Raw genomic sequence first — 14,185 nt, 5'->3', positions numbered from 1 at the left:
CATGTGTAACGTGTATACGAGCCAGTTTCCCTTAGAAAGGAAGGCATCCCTCCCCTTAGGCAGATAGCTCTAGTGTGCTTTGCCATAATTAAATACACACATACACATAATACCGAAGATATTATCGATTAACTCATAGAAGTCAGATGCTTTCTGATTTCCTGTGGGATAGAGTATACCTTTTGCGGTACTTTTCGAAAATAATGTTTTCTCTGGAGCGACTTTTTGTCTCTTGTTTCCTTTGACCATTAAATAATTTGGTTTTAGTTTGTGACACAATTTGATCTCTTTTCAATCTCTATTTAAAACCTCTTTAATAATATCAAAATTTAAAACAGTTACATCTTCTAAAACAAATCCTCTATCTAAAACGCGGTTTCTCAGTAATTTGAGGCAGAGCGCGAAATGAGACCTCTGATTAAAACAAACTGCACATTTTGAAAAGAACCAACTTAGTCCAGTTTAGAGTCATAGCAGTGTTTTCAATCTATATGCATTTCGTCGAAACTGAGAACGCATATTTTTTCTACAGAATACAAATATTCGCCTCTTTTCTTCTTTAGAGTAAGAACATTACTTTGAATTCTTGGACTACACTAAAATTTAGAAAACACTAAAAAATAAAATAAACACCATTTCTTTAATTTGATAATACTAGGTAAAGATATTCCAATTTTTTTTTCTTTCCAAAAATCACAGCTTTAAGATGACAGAGCTCTTATGACGATACTACGTGAAATATTTTCACTAGACCACTTGATTTTTTTCTTCTTTTTCAGTAATGCATTAATCTGCGTCTTTATAAAAATAGGCTTTAGACATTTTTCCAAATTCTCCGATTTGTGCTCCCCCCCCCCCAAATTTCGCTATTTGAGATTTTAATTTCTGATACCAATTTCTGTCTAGATGTCGTCCACCTTCTTGGTCGCTGAACAAACATTCTAAAATTGTTCTTTTCTCTATTTTTCAATACTTTAATACAATTTAATACAATTTTCTAAGGATATTATTTTGTTCTTCAAATTATCAATGCATTCTTGTTTATCCTTAAACATTCAGGATGATCTACATTTTCATTTGTGAGTTTTATTTCAAAATCATTAAAATTTGATTCATTATTGTCATCATCAATTTCGATTTATTATTGCCATCATAATTTACTTTCGTCACAGCATTCCATTCCAACAGTTTCTTTTTGTGGCTATCCAAACAAGCGATTTTTCATATCATCTTCAGAAACACTGCATAGAAAATGTTCGCTGCAAATTTTTCCGCTCTTCGCATTAATAGAATCTTCTCTTTGACATTTGTGTATCAATACTTTCTTCAAAAGCAAACTCTCATTTGGATCCTTTGGTCCCATGAAATAAAATATCTCATCCTTTCATACTTCTGTAAGTGCTACGGCACGTTACTGCAGCGCAAAAAGCCATATTACGTAAACGATACTTTACAATATAGAATTTAAAATAAAAACTGACTAAAATTACATATATATAAATTATTTTAAATATATACATTATTAGAAAACAGATATATATATTATTAAAATTAATTTGGGATATGTAACCTCTAGAAAATCGTCTCGCAGCTCAATGAAAATACTGTTTCAAACGCGGGAAATCAGGACAGGTGGCATCACAGTGACGTCAGATTATTGCCTGTTACGTCCCCCCATTAGGCTCGCGTCGGCGAGGAGTCGAACAAAGAAATGAGCTAGCCCCTTTATTTACCCCTGCGTTTTGGCGAAGACCGTTAGTTTCGTCTCATGCCAGTGTACTTGAAAATAAAACAGATGATATCTCTCTTTCAAACATTAGAGCTTTTTCTCGTGATTACAGTGTAACTTTTTTTCTCGCTGTCTTATTCAGTTCTTATAATGGCACCTCGTGTCAAAGGTCCCATTCAGAAAGAAATTAATAAGTTTCTAAAGAGATTTAGAAGAGGAAACTTTTGCTGATACAGATTCGGACTTTTCAGATACAGAAGAAATATATTTTAATCAAGCTTTTAATAAAGATAAAGTTACCGATGACTTCAAAAGCAAGGCTAATAATTTATTTGAATGGAGACAGCGAAATGAGCATGACAAAGCTAACATATTGACATTTAGCGGTAATCCTGGTATAAAGACTGAATTTTCGGAAACTCATCTTGCTACTGATTTTTTAAATTATACTTTTCAGATGAATTGTTTAAAATTTTAACCAGATAAACGAATCGATATGCTTCTCAAATCTTAGAGTTGCCACCAAATATAAGCGGAAAAAGGAAGCATGAAAGCGACTGAACGCCAGTTACATCAGATAAGCTTCAGAAATTTTTTGGATTAGTCTTACTCACAGGGCGTATTGAAAAAGACAGCATTCGAGATTATTGAATCTCGCCCTCTGACGAGGAAAGCGATTTCATAGCATGTTACTCATGAAAGTCCCAAATAAATATTTTTTACGCTCCTAATACCAGGAATTAAATCTTGACGAGCTACCAGTGTTCAGTGGTCACATTCACTCAATCATGGTTTCTTAAATTACTGTTTGTATATCATAAATAAGGATTAAAATAGTGAACAATAAAAATTAGCCCGGTAAATTTTTTGTTTAATGAGCTTTTTACTACAAATTTTGGCAGTTTAGTTGAATAGCAGAATGTTACATTAGATCATGGTATTTATTTAGAATTCACCGCTGCTACTTCTTCATACAAAATAAAAAACCGGAAAAAATATTCCTAGAAGAAGGTAGTTTTGTAAAAAATACACCCAGAAAAAGTATCTCTGGAAAAACTGTATCAGTTCTAGTATAACAGTATTTCAGTATAAGGGGAATATTTACACCTTATACTGAAATACTTTGGATTATGAGAACTGTTTAATACTTTTTTATTCATGGCAAAATATACTCTAATATTTACTAGTACGTTGGCTATATATAAATCTACTTAAAAAATCTACAAAAAGAGTCTGTTTTCTATTCGATTGCGTATACAGCTCCTTAGAGAATAAATGGTATTTATACGATATATTTCAAAATGTTTTCGAATTGGAAGTACGATTCTGTATGATGCGTGGAGAAAATTAATCAGCGTAAGTAAGGTTTTGTATATATGCCCACGATTTTCTTCATTAAAAGTATAGCTTAAATTTATATTCGAAAATCCAGTTAATGAAATTATACTCGTATATCACTTCATGGTTTATTCTATTAATTCTCAATATCTCTTAAAAATAATACACATTCAATGCATCTTTTATAACACAAATTATTAAGTGTAGAGGTAACATTATTATTCAAGTCAACAAGCCTTGTTAATGCATAAATAACTTTCGTTACAAATATGACTTGAAATTATATAATTTCTCTCAAAGCTTTAAAAAAAACATAAACAACAATGTATTTCTTTTGCCATTTTTCCCAAGAATAATAAAATACAATATTACTATAAGAAACGTGATAAAATTATCTCTTATGAAAATACGATAATGCAATGAATGTTTTTGCAAGTGTACTTATTATTCTGAAGCTTAAAATCAATTTACATACTAACTCAGTGATTTTCACATAAAACTCGTATTAGTCTGCTAGCATCTAGTGCTGCAGCTTTTACTTTTCAAATGAAACATGAAAGCAAGAGATTCAGAATCCCTCTACGCTCACTGTTTGAGATTTTGTGAGGATGTTAAAAAATATTGCACTTTTCTCATGATCGAAGCCTCATCAGTAGACGAGAAGTTAAAGACTGTTGAATTGTTGAATACTGGTAGTTCGATTTACTTTCGGTTGAAACCCAGGCGAATGGCATGCCAGCGTGTTTGTTTTTCCCGTATGTAAGGTTAATTTGTTCTTGTTTCCTACAGAAAGTCCTCTTTTTGAAAGAAGACGTAATTATCTCCTTAATTTATAATTCTGAATATTTTTTAAATTTAACTGCTTTAAATCTCACATCAAATTAAGTTGATAAAATTTAGTGTAACTAATAAAGTAATTATTCATCAAATCATAGGCAATGCATTTTGTAATAATATTTATTAAAATAAGAAAACTGTAGAGGTATTTTTAAAAATAATTGTAAAAATAATTGTTGCTAATACATAAATGGAGAATAAGAAAGATTTTAAAGGTTTTACTGTTTCAATTCACAATGAAAAAGTACTGAAAAACAGAAATATAAATTGCAATAGAAAAATAGAAAAAAAATTGATATTTCCGCGCTTCAGTCATGAAAGGAAGAATAGAAATTGAACTAAATAAAACTGATTTAAATTCAGGTTACGTATGAGAAAAATCATAAAGACTCAAGCAGTTAACCAGTTTGGTTGCCAGGACCCAAACTCGTCACGAACAACCAACGTTCAGCAGACTTATTCAATCCACTATAGTAAACTTAATTTATTTTTTATATATTAATTATTAACAGCATTAAAATAATAAAAATATTTGTTCTAAATAAAAGTTAATGATCCTTCCTTGTATGGCATTTTCTTTGGTTAGGAGTTTGGTGTAAATACTTAATGCTATATTCAAACAAGACATTTATTTAGAGCTTAATGTTGCAAAAAATGAATACTGGGAAAATTATCACTAGGAAAAAAATATCTCCCTGATAATGAATCCCATAATATATATTTAATTACTCATATCCTTTATTAAACACATTATCATAATTATTAAATGCAATCTTTATTTATTACAAAACATTCGACAATACACTTTCTTTACAATAATACTTTACTTTTCTATACAAAAATACCATATTGAACGATTATATTACTTATGTGAGTTAATAAACAACAACACTGTTTAGTTCATGCATAATAACTTAGATAAAGTGTAATAAAACATTGCATAGTGATATTAATTATGTTACATAATTCATTTGCAGCTTTCAGTTTGTAGAGTCATTCGGTTATTTTTGAAGTAAGAAACGAAAAATGTGCAATGCCCTAGCCAGGACTTGAACCTGGGCCTCTCAAATACGCGCCGAGTGTGCGAACCATTACAGCACGAAGGTATAAAGAAAGGAGGGGAAAAATACCTTATGTACTCTCCCTTTTAAAGAGCGCCAGGGGATTAGGGTACCCAATCGCCATATCAGGATGGTGAAGAATCATCATGCATCACCTTTTTTAGTTCGAGTGCCCGTGAAAAGTCATTAAGTTATTTTTTAAATAAGAAACATGAAAAATGTGCAGTGCCCTAGCCAGGACTCGAACCTGGACCTCTCGAATACACGCCCAATGTGCTAACGATTACACCACGAAGGCCTAAAGAAAGGAGTGAGAAAATACCTTATAAGTTATAAAAGTAATGTTTTAATCCTATTTCACATCAAGTTTAGTGTTTCAGTGGCAGAAAAGTAAGAATTTATAAACTCAGTCAATTAATAATAAATTTCTAAGCTGCATGAATTTCTAAGTTTTGCAAGAATAGCATTAAAAATGCAATCCTTAAAAAGAAGAGTGTATTATTTTGGAGCTGATATAGTTTGCATTGAGATTCAAACAACTGTTCTTAAATAATCCAAATCTTTGTTTTCGTTAAATAAGTCATATTTAATACCTATCCTCTTTCAAATCAGCAATCCACGCATAATTTTAAAAATGCTTTCCTTTACACTGAATTTTAGACATTTAGTCACAAAGTTAGTGAATATTTAAATTTGTTTAAAAATTCTTTTCTATAAATTTTTCAACTATAAACAAACAAATTTAAAATATTTTTCCACAAAACACCATTCCTTCGGAAAAAGATTCGAATTTGAGCATAAGAGAAGCCTAAAGTTTGAAATATACCTTATTTTTCACTATCAGTTTCTTTAAAAGGCAGTTTTAAAAGTCACATCATATTCCGTTGATTAAACTTGCAGAAATCATAAAACACCATTTTTTTATAATAATTATTCGAATATTATGCTAGACATCTTAAAAATATAAAAAGGAATATATCTATAAGGAATTATAGAACTGTTAAAAGATAATTATTATTTGCATGCAAATAAAAAATATAGAAAAAGATTATTGTTTTAAAGCTTTTTAATTTATGCTAAAAAATCGGAAAATAATGTAACATTCAAGAGAACTAATAAATAATGCTATTTAAATGTTGTAACAGTGTCACAGAAGGAATGAAACATGTACCAGTTAATACAGATTTTATTAATAAATTATAATGAAATTTAATCGATCTGCAATGAAATCAGTGACTTCGAAATCTGGGTAACTTGGTTATAAAATGCATAAAAATTAAAAATGAAAACAGGCAAATTTTAAAAGCAATTTATTCGAAAATGAGATGTTTGTATGAAAGAATATCCTTTTAGTTCTGATACCGTTTACTCACGAAATGTTGATGAGTATTTGGTGGACAATTACCCTAGAGCACTCCCAGGGTCCGTCAGAGAGAAGCTATTCATTCGCAAAGTTCTTGACAGTTCGCATCTACTAATGTTTACAGTGCAATCAATCTCTTTTAGGCTGAACAATTGATCTAAAATTCTGGGAGGCATGGGAAATAACAAAAGAACTGCTTGACAATTTTCAGAGGTTTAGGGTTATTTTCGCGACATTTTACGGGAAGTTCGGTCCAAAACTAGCGACAGTTTTAAAGGGATTCGCAGAAAATTACTCGACAGGCTAAGGGTTAATACGTTTATAGTTAAAATAAAAACCATTTCTTAAAAAATGGTACCCGAACGAGGTCGGATACCTTAAACATCGGAGTGCATAATGGCACAGATCCCGTGTGTGTCCATAGCGTTGGCATTTATGACATTGCACGGAGCCCGGCCGTGCTCTGTATCTAGCCATTTGAACGTTGAGACCTCTGAGGTTTTGTATATCGAAAATTTTCGAAAATTTTCTTTCCATCTTCACATCTTTTCACGTCTGCTAGGAAGACAGGGAGCTTGACTAATTCTCCGTTCCTTACTGCGGTAATTTGTCTAATTTTCTCTATTGGGATGTTCAAATCTAAGATTTCATTTTTAGGAGTTCGATATCTGTGGTGGCAGGCAATTTTTAATGACTGCTTTGATTGGGCGTTTTGAGTTTAATTTAAAGGTAGGGAAAGGAATAGCTTTTTCATTTAAATATTCAGTCACTATTCTATAGTGATCGGGGGTAAAGACACGAATGGTGAGCCTGCCTCCTTTTAAGGTCACCTGTGTAATTTTTAACTTGGAGTTTCTCCTCGAATTCAATTTTCATCCTGTCCCAATTTCCGGTGAAGTCGGCCAGAACAATTGGCGGAATGTGACCCGCCGACGTTTTTGGTAGGACGAAAGGAGCGTCGTTTGTGGAGTCTTCCTCTATATTAGTTTCATTGTTGACAGCTTCGAACTTGTTTTCCTGAGGGGGGTATACGACCTCGGATAAATTTAGATAAATTTAGTTTTTGGGTTTTCCTGGGTGAAGTGAATCCCTCACTAGCAACTTCCATTTTCCTTTTTCCTATTTTTTCCACTTAAGGTGCGTTTGTGTCTATTAGTGTCATCATCTTTCTAAGAATTGAGCATTAACAACTGTTTCGTGCATTTGTTCTCGGAGTCGTTCTCCGATTTTTTACTGAATAGTTCGTCAGCTGGAGTGTCATGTATATGAGTGAGATATTCAATTTGTTCGTGCATCAGATTTATTCTTGGGTCAGCTTTTGGAATATTTGCATTTTTGTGACTCATTGCCTCAACTTGTAACGCATTAATTCGTAAAGGAAGATTGTTGTAGTCGATATCATCGCAGTTACTCCCACGTATCTGCTCTAAATACTGGCGAAGTTTAGACTCTTCAATGTTGCTCATCTTGGGCTGCTATTGACCTAACCAGTTGGCTCGGTAATGCATGCTCGAGATTAACAAGAGAGAAAAGAATAACTTACCAGCAAAATAAGGCGTTCAGCAGGAGCAGGTAATCCAGATCAGGTAATCCAAATTGAGAAAACAGATAAGCGATCCCGAAAAGAAAGCAGAGAAACCCGACCTCGTCACTAGGTGCTCAGTGGTCGAGTGTGTAATGACTGACAAATTTTACTCTACAACGTGCTTTTCCGTTTTAACCCGAAATCCTCTGCAACGCCATTGGCTGCTTAGAAATTCTAGGATTTTGCTTGGTTCAACTCGCCAAGAAGTTTTCACCAATTCCTACGACAACCCCAAGGATTTGGGTCGGAATTGAGACGCTCATCGGCACATCATTCCATGATACGCCAATTCCAGGCCATTTTAAGATAAGAAGCACAGTTCAGAGAGTTCAAGAAGCTTGTTATTTCTTCTTACAACTACCAAAATTTGCAACTCAACATGTTAAATCTTGCAACTTTTGTTAATTAGTTAACACTATTAATTACAGCTCGCGGTTACTTAAATAGCATAAAAGCCACTTTCTCTAATGAATTTATAGGAAATGACTTACTGGGTCCAAGTAGTGAAAAAAAAAAAATAATCATTTTCTCATGATTGCGAATACCTTTTTAAAGTTAGTAAAAAATTTTCTCATCGAAAGAGTTTGCGTTAAAATTATTTCAGACTCTTTCTTAAATAAATTTATATTAAAATATAGAACACTACTTAATACAATTTCATCAATTTGCTACTCAAATCTTCGAGAATCTATATTCAGGAAACACGCATTGTCACATTAATTAGAGAAATATAAAGAAATGAAAAGAAATTCTCCACATATTACTGAGCAGGATTTGCGCTGCAGAATTTTATTTTTGATATACTTTGCAATAAATTTCATAATAGCTGGAATGAGGAACATACCAAACAAAAGCTTCAGATATTACAAAATAAATAAATAATTTAAATAAAAAATTTAAATTAAAAAAAAAAAAAAAAAGCTGTGCAACAGATCGACGTAATATCGCACCATCTCAACCCACGTGATGTCAACAGAATGGCAACAAACACAAATTTTTTACCGGAGAGAGAGTTGCACGTTGTTGTAAACTACCCAAAGAATTGAACTAGCCCGTTTCTCTTTAAGCTCCGCCGCTTCAGATTTGTAGTTATTATATAGTTGTTGCTCATAAATCTTCGAATTGCAATGTTTAGTTCATGTAACATTTCTGTTTTAGCTGCTAGTATAGTTTTCCTGGCATTCTTACGGCTACATGTTACGGCACGACAGGCCGATCGGCATAGCCCCGTGATATTAGGTATGAATTTCATAACTTCTTAAAATGTACCTGATGATTGTAAAGAAACCGATTTTTCTTTTTTATTTCTTACTCTCTTTTTTTCCCTTCACTTTTACTCGATATGCCTTTTTTAAATGTATGCATGTGCCATCCTACATTTAGTGCATGTTTTAAATTGACGAAATAGATGTGCTGTTCCTTGTTAAATTCAAAATTAACTTTCAGTGTTTGGAATCATTAGAAATGTTCTTAAGTAAATTTGGTTTAACTTGGTGCTTTGAACCGTATATTTCGTGTTTTCCACTTATGCATGAAGGTGGTACTAAAATAGTCAGGTTCTTTTATCAGCGTTATCAATACAAGTTCGTGATTTTTTCCCTCTAAAACTGCAAAGACTGTCAGTATCACATCAGAAATACACATTCAGACCGTATTTAGAAATGTATATATGGATGCATGTATGTACATATCTATGTGTATATGCATATGTTACGGTGAAACACCGAAATCTGGAGAATGTCGACTTTCACCGGTCAATGTCAACATTCACATAGTCTCTTGGTGTGTGTCCGAAATATTTTCCAAATACTCATATTTCTGACTTACACCGGTCAATGTTGAACATATAACAATATTATATTTTCTTCTCCGTAATTCAGTCGCGAATAAATGCACTTGAGACTTGAATTAAGAACATGAGAACCTAAAACACACAATACATTCAAAATGAGAAAGGAAAATAATAGAAGTTAAAAACTTACTTAATTGTACAGTACGTTCTAATAGGCTCTAGTGTTGAATTGGGTGCCCCTTCGATTAGCGACAATTTTTTGTAAAATTTTGGCGATGAAATCTCATTTCTGGTTACCATGATAGTTTAACTTTGCTTTAGCCTCCTGATTTTTTTTAAATAAAAATAAGGGTTTTCATCCGCAGAGAACCCGTTGGCGCTTCGGGAAAGAACCCGTTGGCGTCGTTGCATTCTTACTCGCCAAGCTCGCGATGAGCCGAGCCGTAAACGTGATTTTTAGTGCATGTAAATTCAAGTTAGCAGATAAAACAGTATATTAAGCATATGGTAGTAAAAATTCACAGATAATATGCATGTAGATGTAAAACTAAATGGTTAAACGTGATATACGAAAATAAATTTGTATTAAATTCAAGTTAGCACAGAAAGGAATATATTATTAAGCATAAGACAATATATAAGCATTTATAACGGAAATAAAAATTCATTTAAAAAATATAAATTGGTATTAATATACTGAAATTAACAGGTTAAACGTGATATACGAAAAAAAAATTGTCTTAAATTCCAGTTAACACAGAAAACAATATGTTCCTTACACCAGCAGTGGTTTGCTAATTTTGATGACCATGGTGATGCATCAAACTATTCTGTCATCTTAAACAATCAATAATATTTTTTTATTTCAATTTAATCATCTATTTATGTCACACCTGCCATCCTCTGAAAGGTTATTGTTAGAAAAGCATTAACAATATATTATCTTGTTAAAATTTTATTTATAAAAATTGATTTATTCTCATAATTTTAGATGCCAATAACCAATAATAAAAATAAAAGCATTACTTAATCATTTAAAATGCACATGCACATTTTTGCGGTCTACGAAATCAAATTATTTTAGACTTTGGAAACCTCATGGTTCTTAGAGCTGTTAATTAAGAACACAACGTGAACAGCCGTGTTACAAATTAGCATTCATCCCGAACCGAGAACCAGCATCTATCTACGAAAATATTTCTATCTATTCGTTGTTAAAAATTCAGAAAAAATAATAATAAATAAGAGAAGAATAATATAAATCTGCAAATGCGAACAACGACAGTGTTAATTCAACAAAATAAACGCAAGAGGAATGGTTGCAAACTTTGAACAAGCGAATAGGATAAATCCAATGGGTTACCAAGTTTGAACTATTATCGCCAAAGTTTGCGATGTTTACATTTACCGGGTTCTCTGCGGAAGTGCTTGAAAAAATAAATTGATGTGTACATGGTCAAATTTAAAGCAGTGCGCAATGCCTAGTTTGTGCAATTCTGGGATTTTTTTTTAAGTGAAAACAGATCGATGTGTACATGGACACAGAGTTTATGCAATTCTTTGCTTTCTTATTTTGGTTTTGTGTAGCGGCCATCTTGAAATTGTGTCTTCCTGGCACCGATCTTGGCATCAAAAAAGAATCGCCAAAAAACAAGGGGCACCCGATTGTAAACTTTTAACCAAATAAAATAACAGTAATTATGTGATTCAAACCTTATTTATTGCAACAACTTAAACTATTATGGCACTTTATGACCTCTCTTTTCGACTTTCACCAGAGCATATCTGTGATTGTCGACATACACCGGTGAGGGTCCGAATATACAAGAATGTAGTGAAATATTCGGTCTTTCACCGATGCATTTGGTGAATGTTGATATTCTCCGGTGAAAGTCGACATTCTCCAATTTCGGTGTTTCACGGTAACACATACATACATACATTTTGAACCCGGTTTCGATAACAGTAGAATACCAAAATTTCCTTTGTGTTGAACTATCCATTTTTTTAAACTTTTGTCATAAACTGTCAAATTCAACTCAAAATGGGCAGCATTTATTGTTCCCAAAAAAGAATTCATCGAATTTATTTATTTATTTATTTTATTTTTTTATTATTATTTTTTCCCCCGTTTTTGTTAAAGTACTTAAATTTATAATCTGGATGTAGCATATGAATTTCACAGAAGTATTGTGCGTAGTAGTGTTTGAGTAAAACTCGTGTAAACCATAAAAATAGCGCTTTTTCAAATACATATCTAGAATGCAAAGTTTAACTTTGCTCAAACTTAAGATCTAATGCTATTAACTTAGATCTAATGCTGAATTAGTACAAATGTGCATTTTAAACATCTTGATTTATATAAAGAAACATTCTATATTTGACTTAATTTTGCTTTTTTCTCCCTGTGACTGAGTAGATGATGTAAATTTTCAAGTTTACTCTTTCTTAATTTCTATTTAATTCATCACAGTTCATCCATAGTTTTCAAGTAGTCAAAAGTCGTTAATTCGGACGACTTTCAAATACATATTTCATTTTGTATAATTATATTACATTTTGTAGTCAAAAGTCGTTAATTCGGTCGTTTTCAGTCAAAAGTCGTTAATTCGGACACCCATAATCCGGACCTCAAAGCTAAAAACTTTCTGCGCATGGGCGTTTACGCATGCGAGTAAGACCTTTACGACTGCGCAAATTATCTAATTATTTATTTCAGTTAATGTTGATGATTGCGTTGTTCCTTAATCTTCGAATTGGATGTGGCTTATTATTTTTGCAGACTGTAAGAGCAATTTTATAAAAGTAAACTTGAACTTTCGATTATGTCAAATAGAATTTCCGATGCTGGAGCTCCCAAAGGATCTACAAAACGAAAGTATGTTTCGATATCCATCAAACAAAAAGTGGAATTGCTGCAAAAAATGGATAAAGACACGAAGAAGGTGACAGAGAGGTTGGTGAAAACGAAAAAATTTTGATTGACAAGTTAGTCGGTATTCTCGACACAGCAATTACGGGACTTGAACAGCGGAACTTTGTAACTGAACAAGAAATTATGTATGTTTATAGAATTAAAGAGAAAGTATTATCACATAAAACGAAGCAACTTAAACAACTTACATTGAAAGAAATACTTAATAAAGTAAACAAATAAATATTAAGTTTTTTTTGTAAATTTTAATACCCTTTAGATCATAATTGTTCTTTATTTCATAAATTATGGTTTCATATTTTTAATTTTAGAATTTCTGCATGCCATCTTACGAGATTTAAACTGATAATCTATAATCCGGAATCACCGAAGTCCCGACGAGTCCGGATTAACGACTTTTGACTGTATATGGTAACGTTTTGGGGGATACTCAGATAACTGGCACTCAGTAAACTTCCTGAAATTGCATTTGGCAACTTGGGTGATAAGTACCAAGCAGTAGGAAGATTGTTTAGGTTGCAAGTTCAGGTGTTAACTAAGATAGGGAGGAAGGGATATTTTCTTTCTGTTAGTAGATACTTTGCTTTGGGTGTCATGTGAGTTTGCAGAAAAATCTTTGTGCTGATGATCACGACTTTGCCAGTAGATGTTTTGAATATGCGCTTATGCTGTTTATTTTTCCATATATATATATAAATGCTATTTATTTAATATCTAAATTAAGTTTAAAAGTAGATGCTTCGATTCTTTAACGCATGTTTTCTTTTATGCACATTAATGCTATTTATTTATTTTCTAAATAAATCAATTGCACCTGTAGTTAGATTAAAATAATTTTATTTTTATACAAAAAATTTGCAAAATATGCTATTTTTCTGTGCTTATGGCTCATATTATCTTGTGTGTATTTACATATAATTAATTTCTAAATAAATTAATTCAAAAAGTTTATTTAAATTTTTTTTATTTATGGCCTTAATAAATTAATTGTGCTTCTGATCATAAAAAATGTCTGTGATTTCATCATTATTGTTACCATTGATAAAGGATAACATGTTATGCGTGAAATCCTCAAAGCATCTTGTACTGTGATAGGCATTATACATATTTGGATACTACTTTTTCATTATGGTCATTCATTCTTTAATTTTATCCTTGTTTCACATCTGGAATCACCTCAATTTTGTATCCATTTGCTTTCCTGTTTCTCATTTTATTAGGTCACTTGGTTTTAGAAGCATGTTTTGAATTTAAACTTCCATTTGCGAAATCTTTGTGTCTGAGGTATATAACTTTTCAGATAGTGCACCAAAAACTCCTCGTCCATTTGGAGGGGCAATGGGAAAAGGTGCTAGTGAAGAAAAAGGCATACGTTTCAGTTACTGCTTCAGTGGTTTCAGAATACTTTTTGTAATAGCGCAGCTATTTATTTATTGGGTAAAAGAATTAATGTCAAGTTGTGGGAGAAGCAACTCAGCCTTTATAGAAATACAGTTTTTGACTGGAATTTTATGAGAGAGATGAATTCTCAATATCTAATCTGAC

The 14,185-nt window shown here is 32.1% G+C and overlaps 1 protein-coding gene across 1 annotated transcript in view; it reads left to right on the top strand.

The window, feature by feature from the left end:
• Window positions 1-8,878: 8,878 nt before the first annotated feature.
• LOC118206023 (lysosomal phospholipase A and acyltransferase-like) overlaps window positions 8,879-14,185 on the top strand; it is a 32,454-nt gene continuing 27,147 nt past the window's right edge. The window contains exon 1 of the mRNA XM_085825998.1: window positions 8,879-9,152. Within this exon, the coding sequence (XP_085682124.1) occupies window positions 9,041-9,152 (112 nt within the window). The 5' untranslated portion in view covers window positions 8,879-9,040. The remainder of the gene's footprint in view (window positions 9,153-14,185) is intronic.

Source organism: Stegodyphus dumicola, chromosome 10, assembly GCF_044657685.1.
Source record: "Stegodyphus dumicola isolate Sdum_Otavi_A_Nest chromosome 10, ASM4465768v1".
Classification (NCBI taxonomy): domain Eukaryota; kingdom Metazoa; phylum Arthropoda; class Arachnida; order Araneae; family Eresidae; genus Stegodyphus; species Stegodyphus dumicola.
Note: the sequence above shows the minus strand (reverse complement) of the source record. Positions and strands in the feature narration are given on the sequence as shown.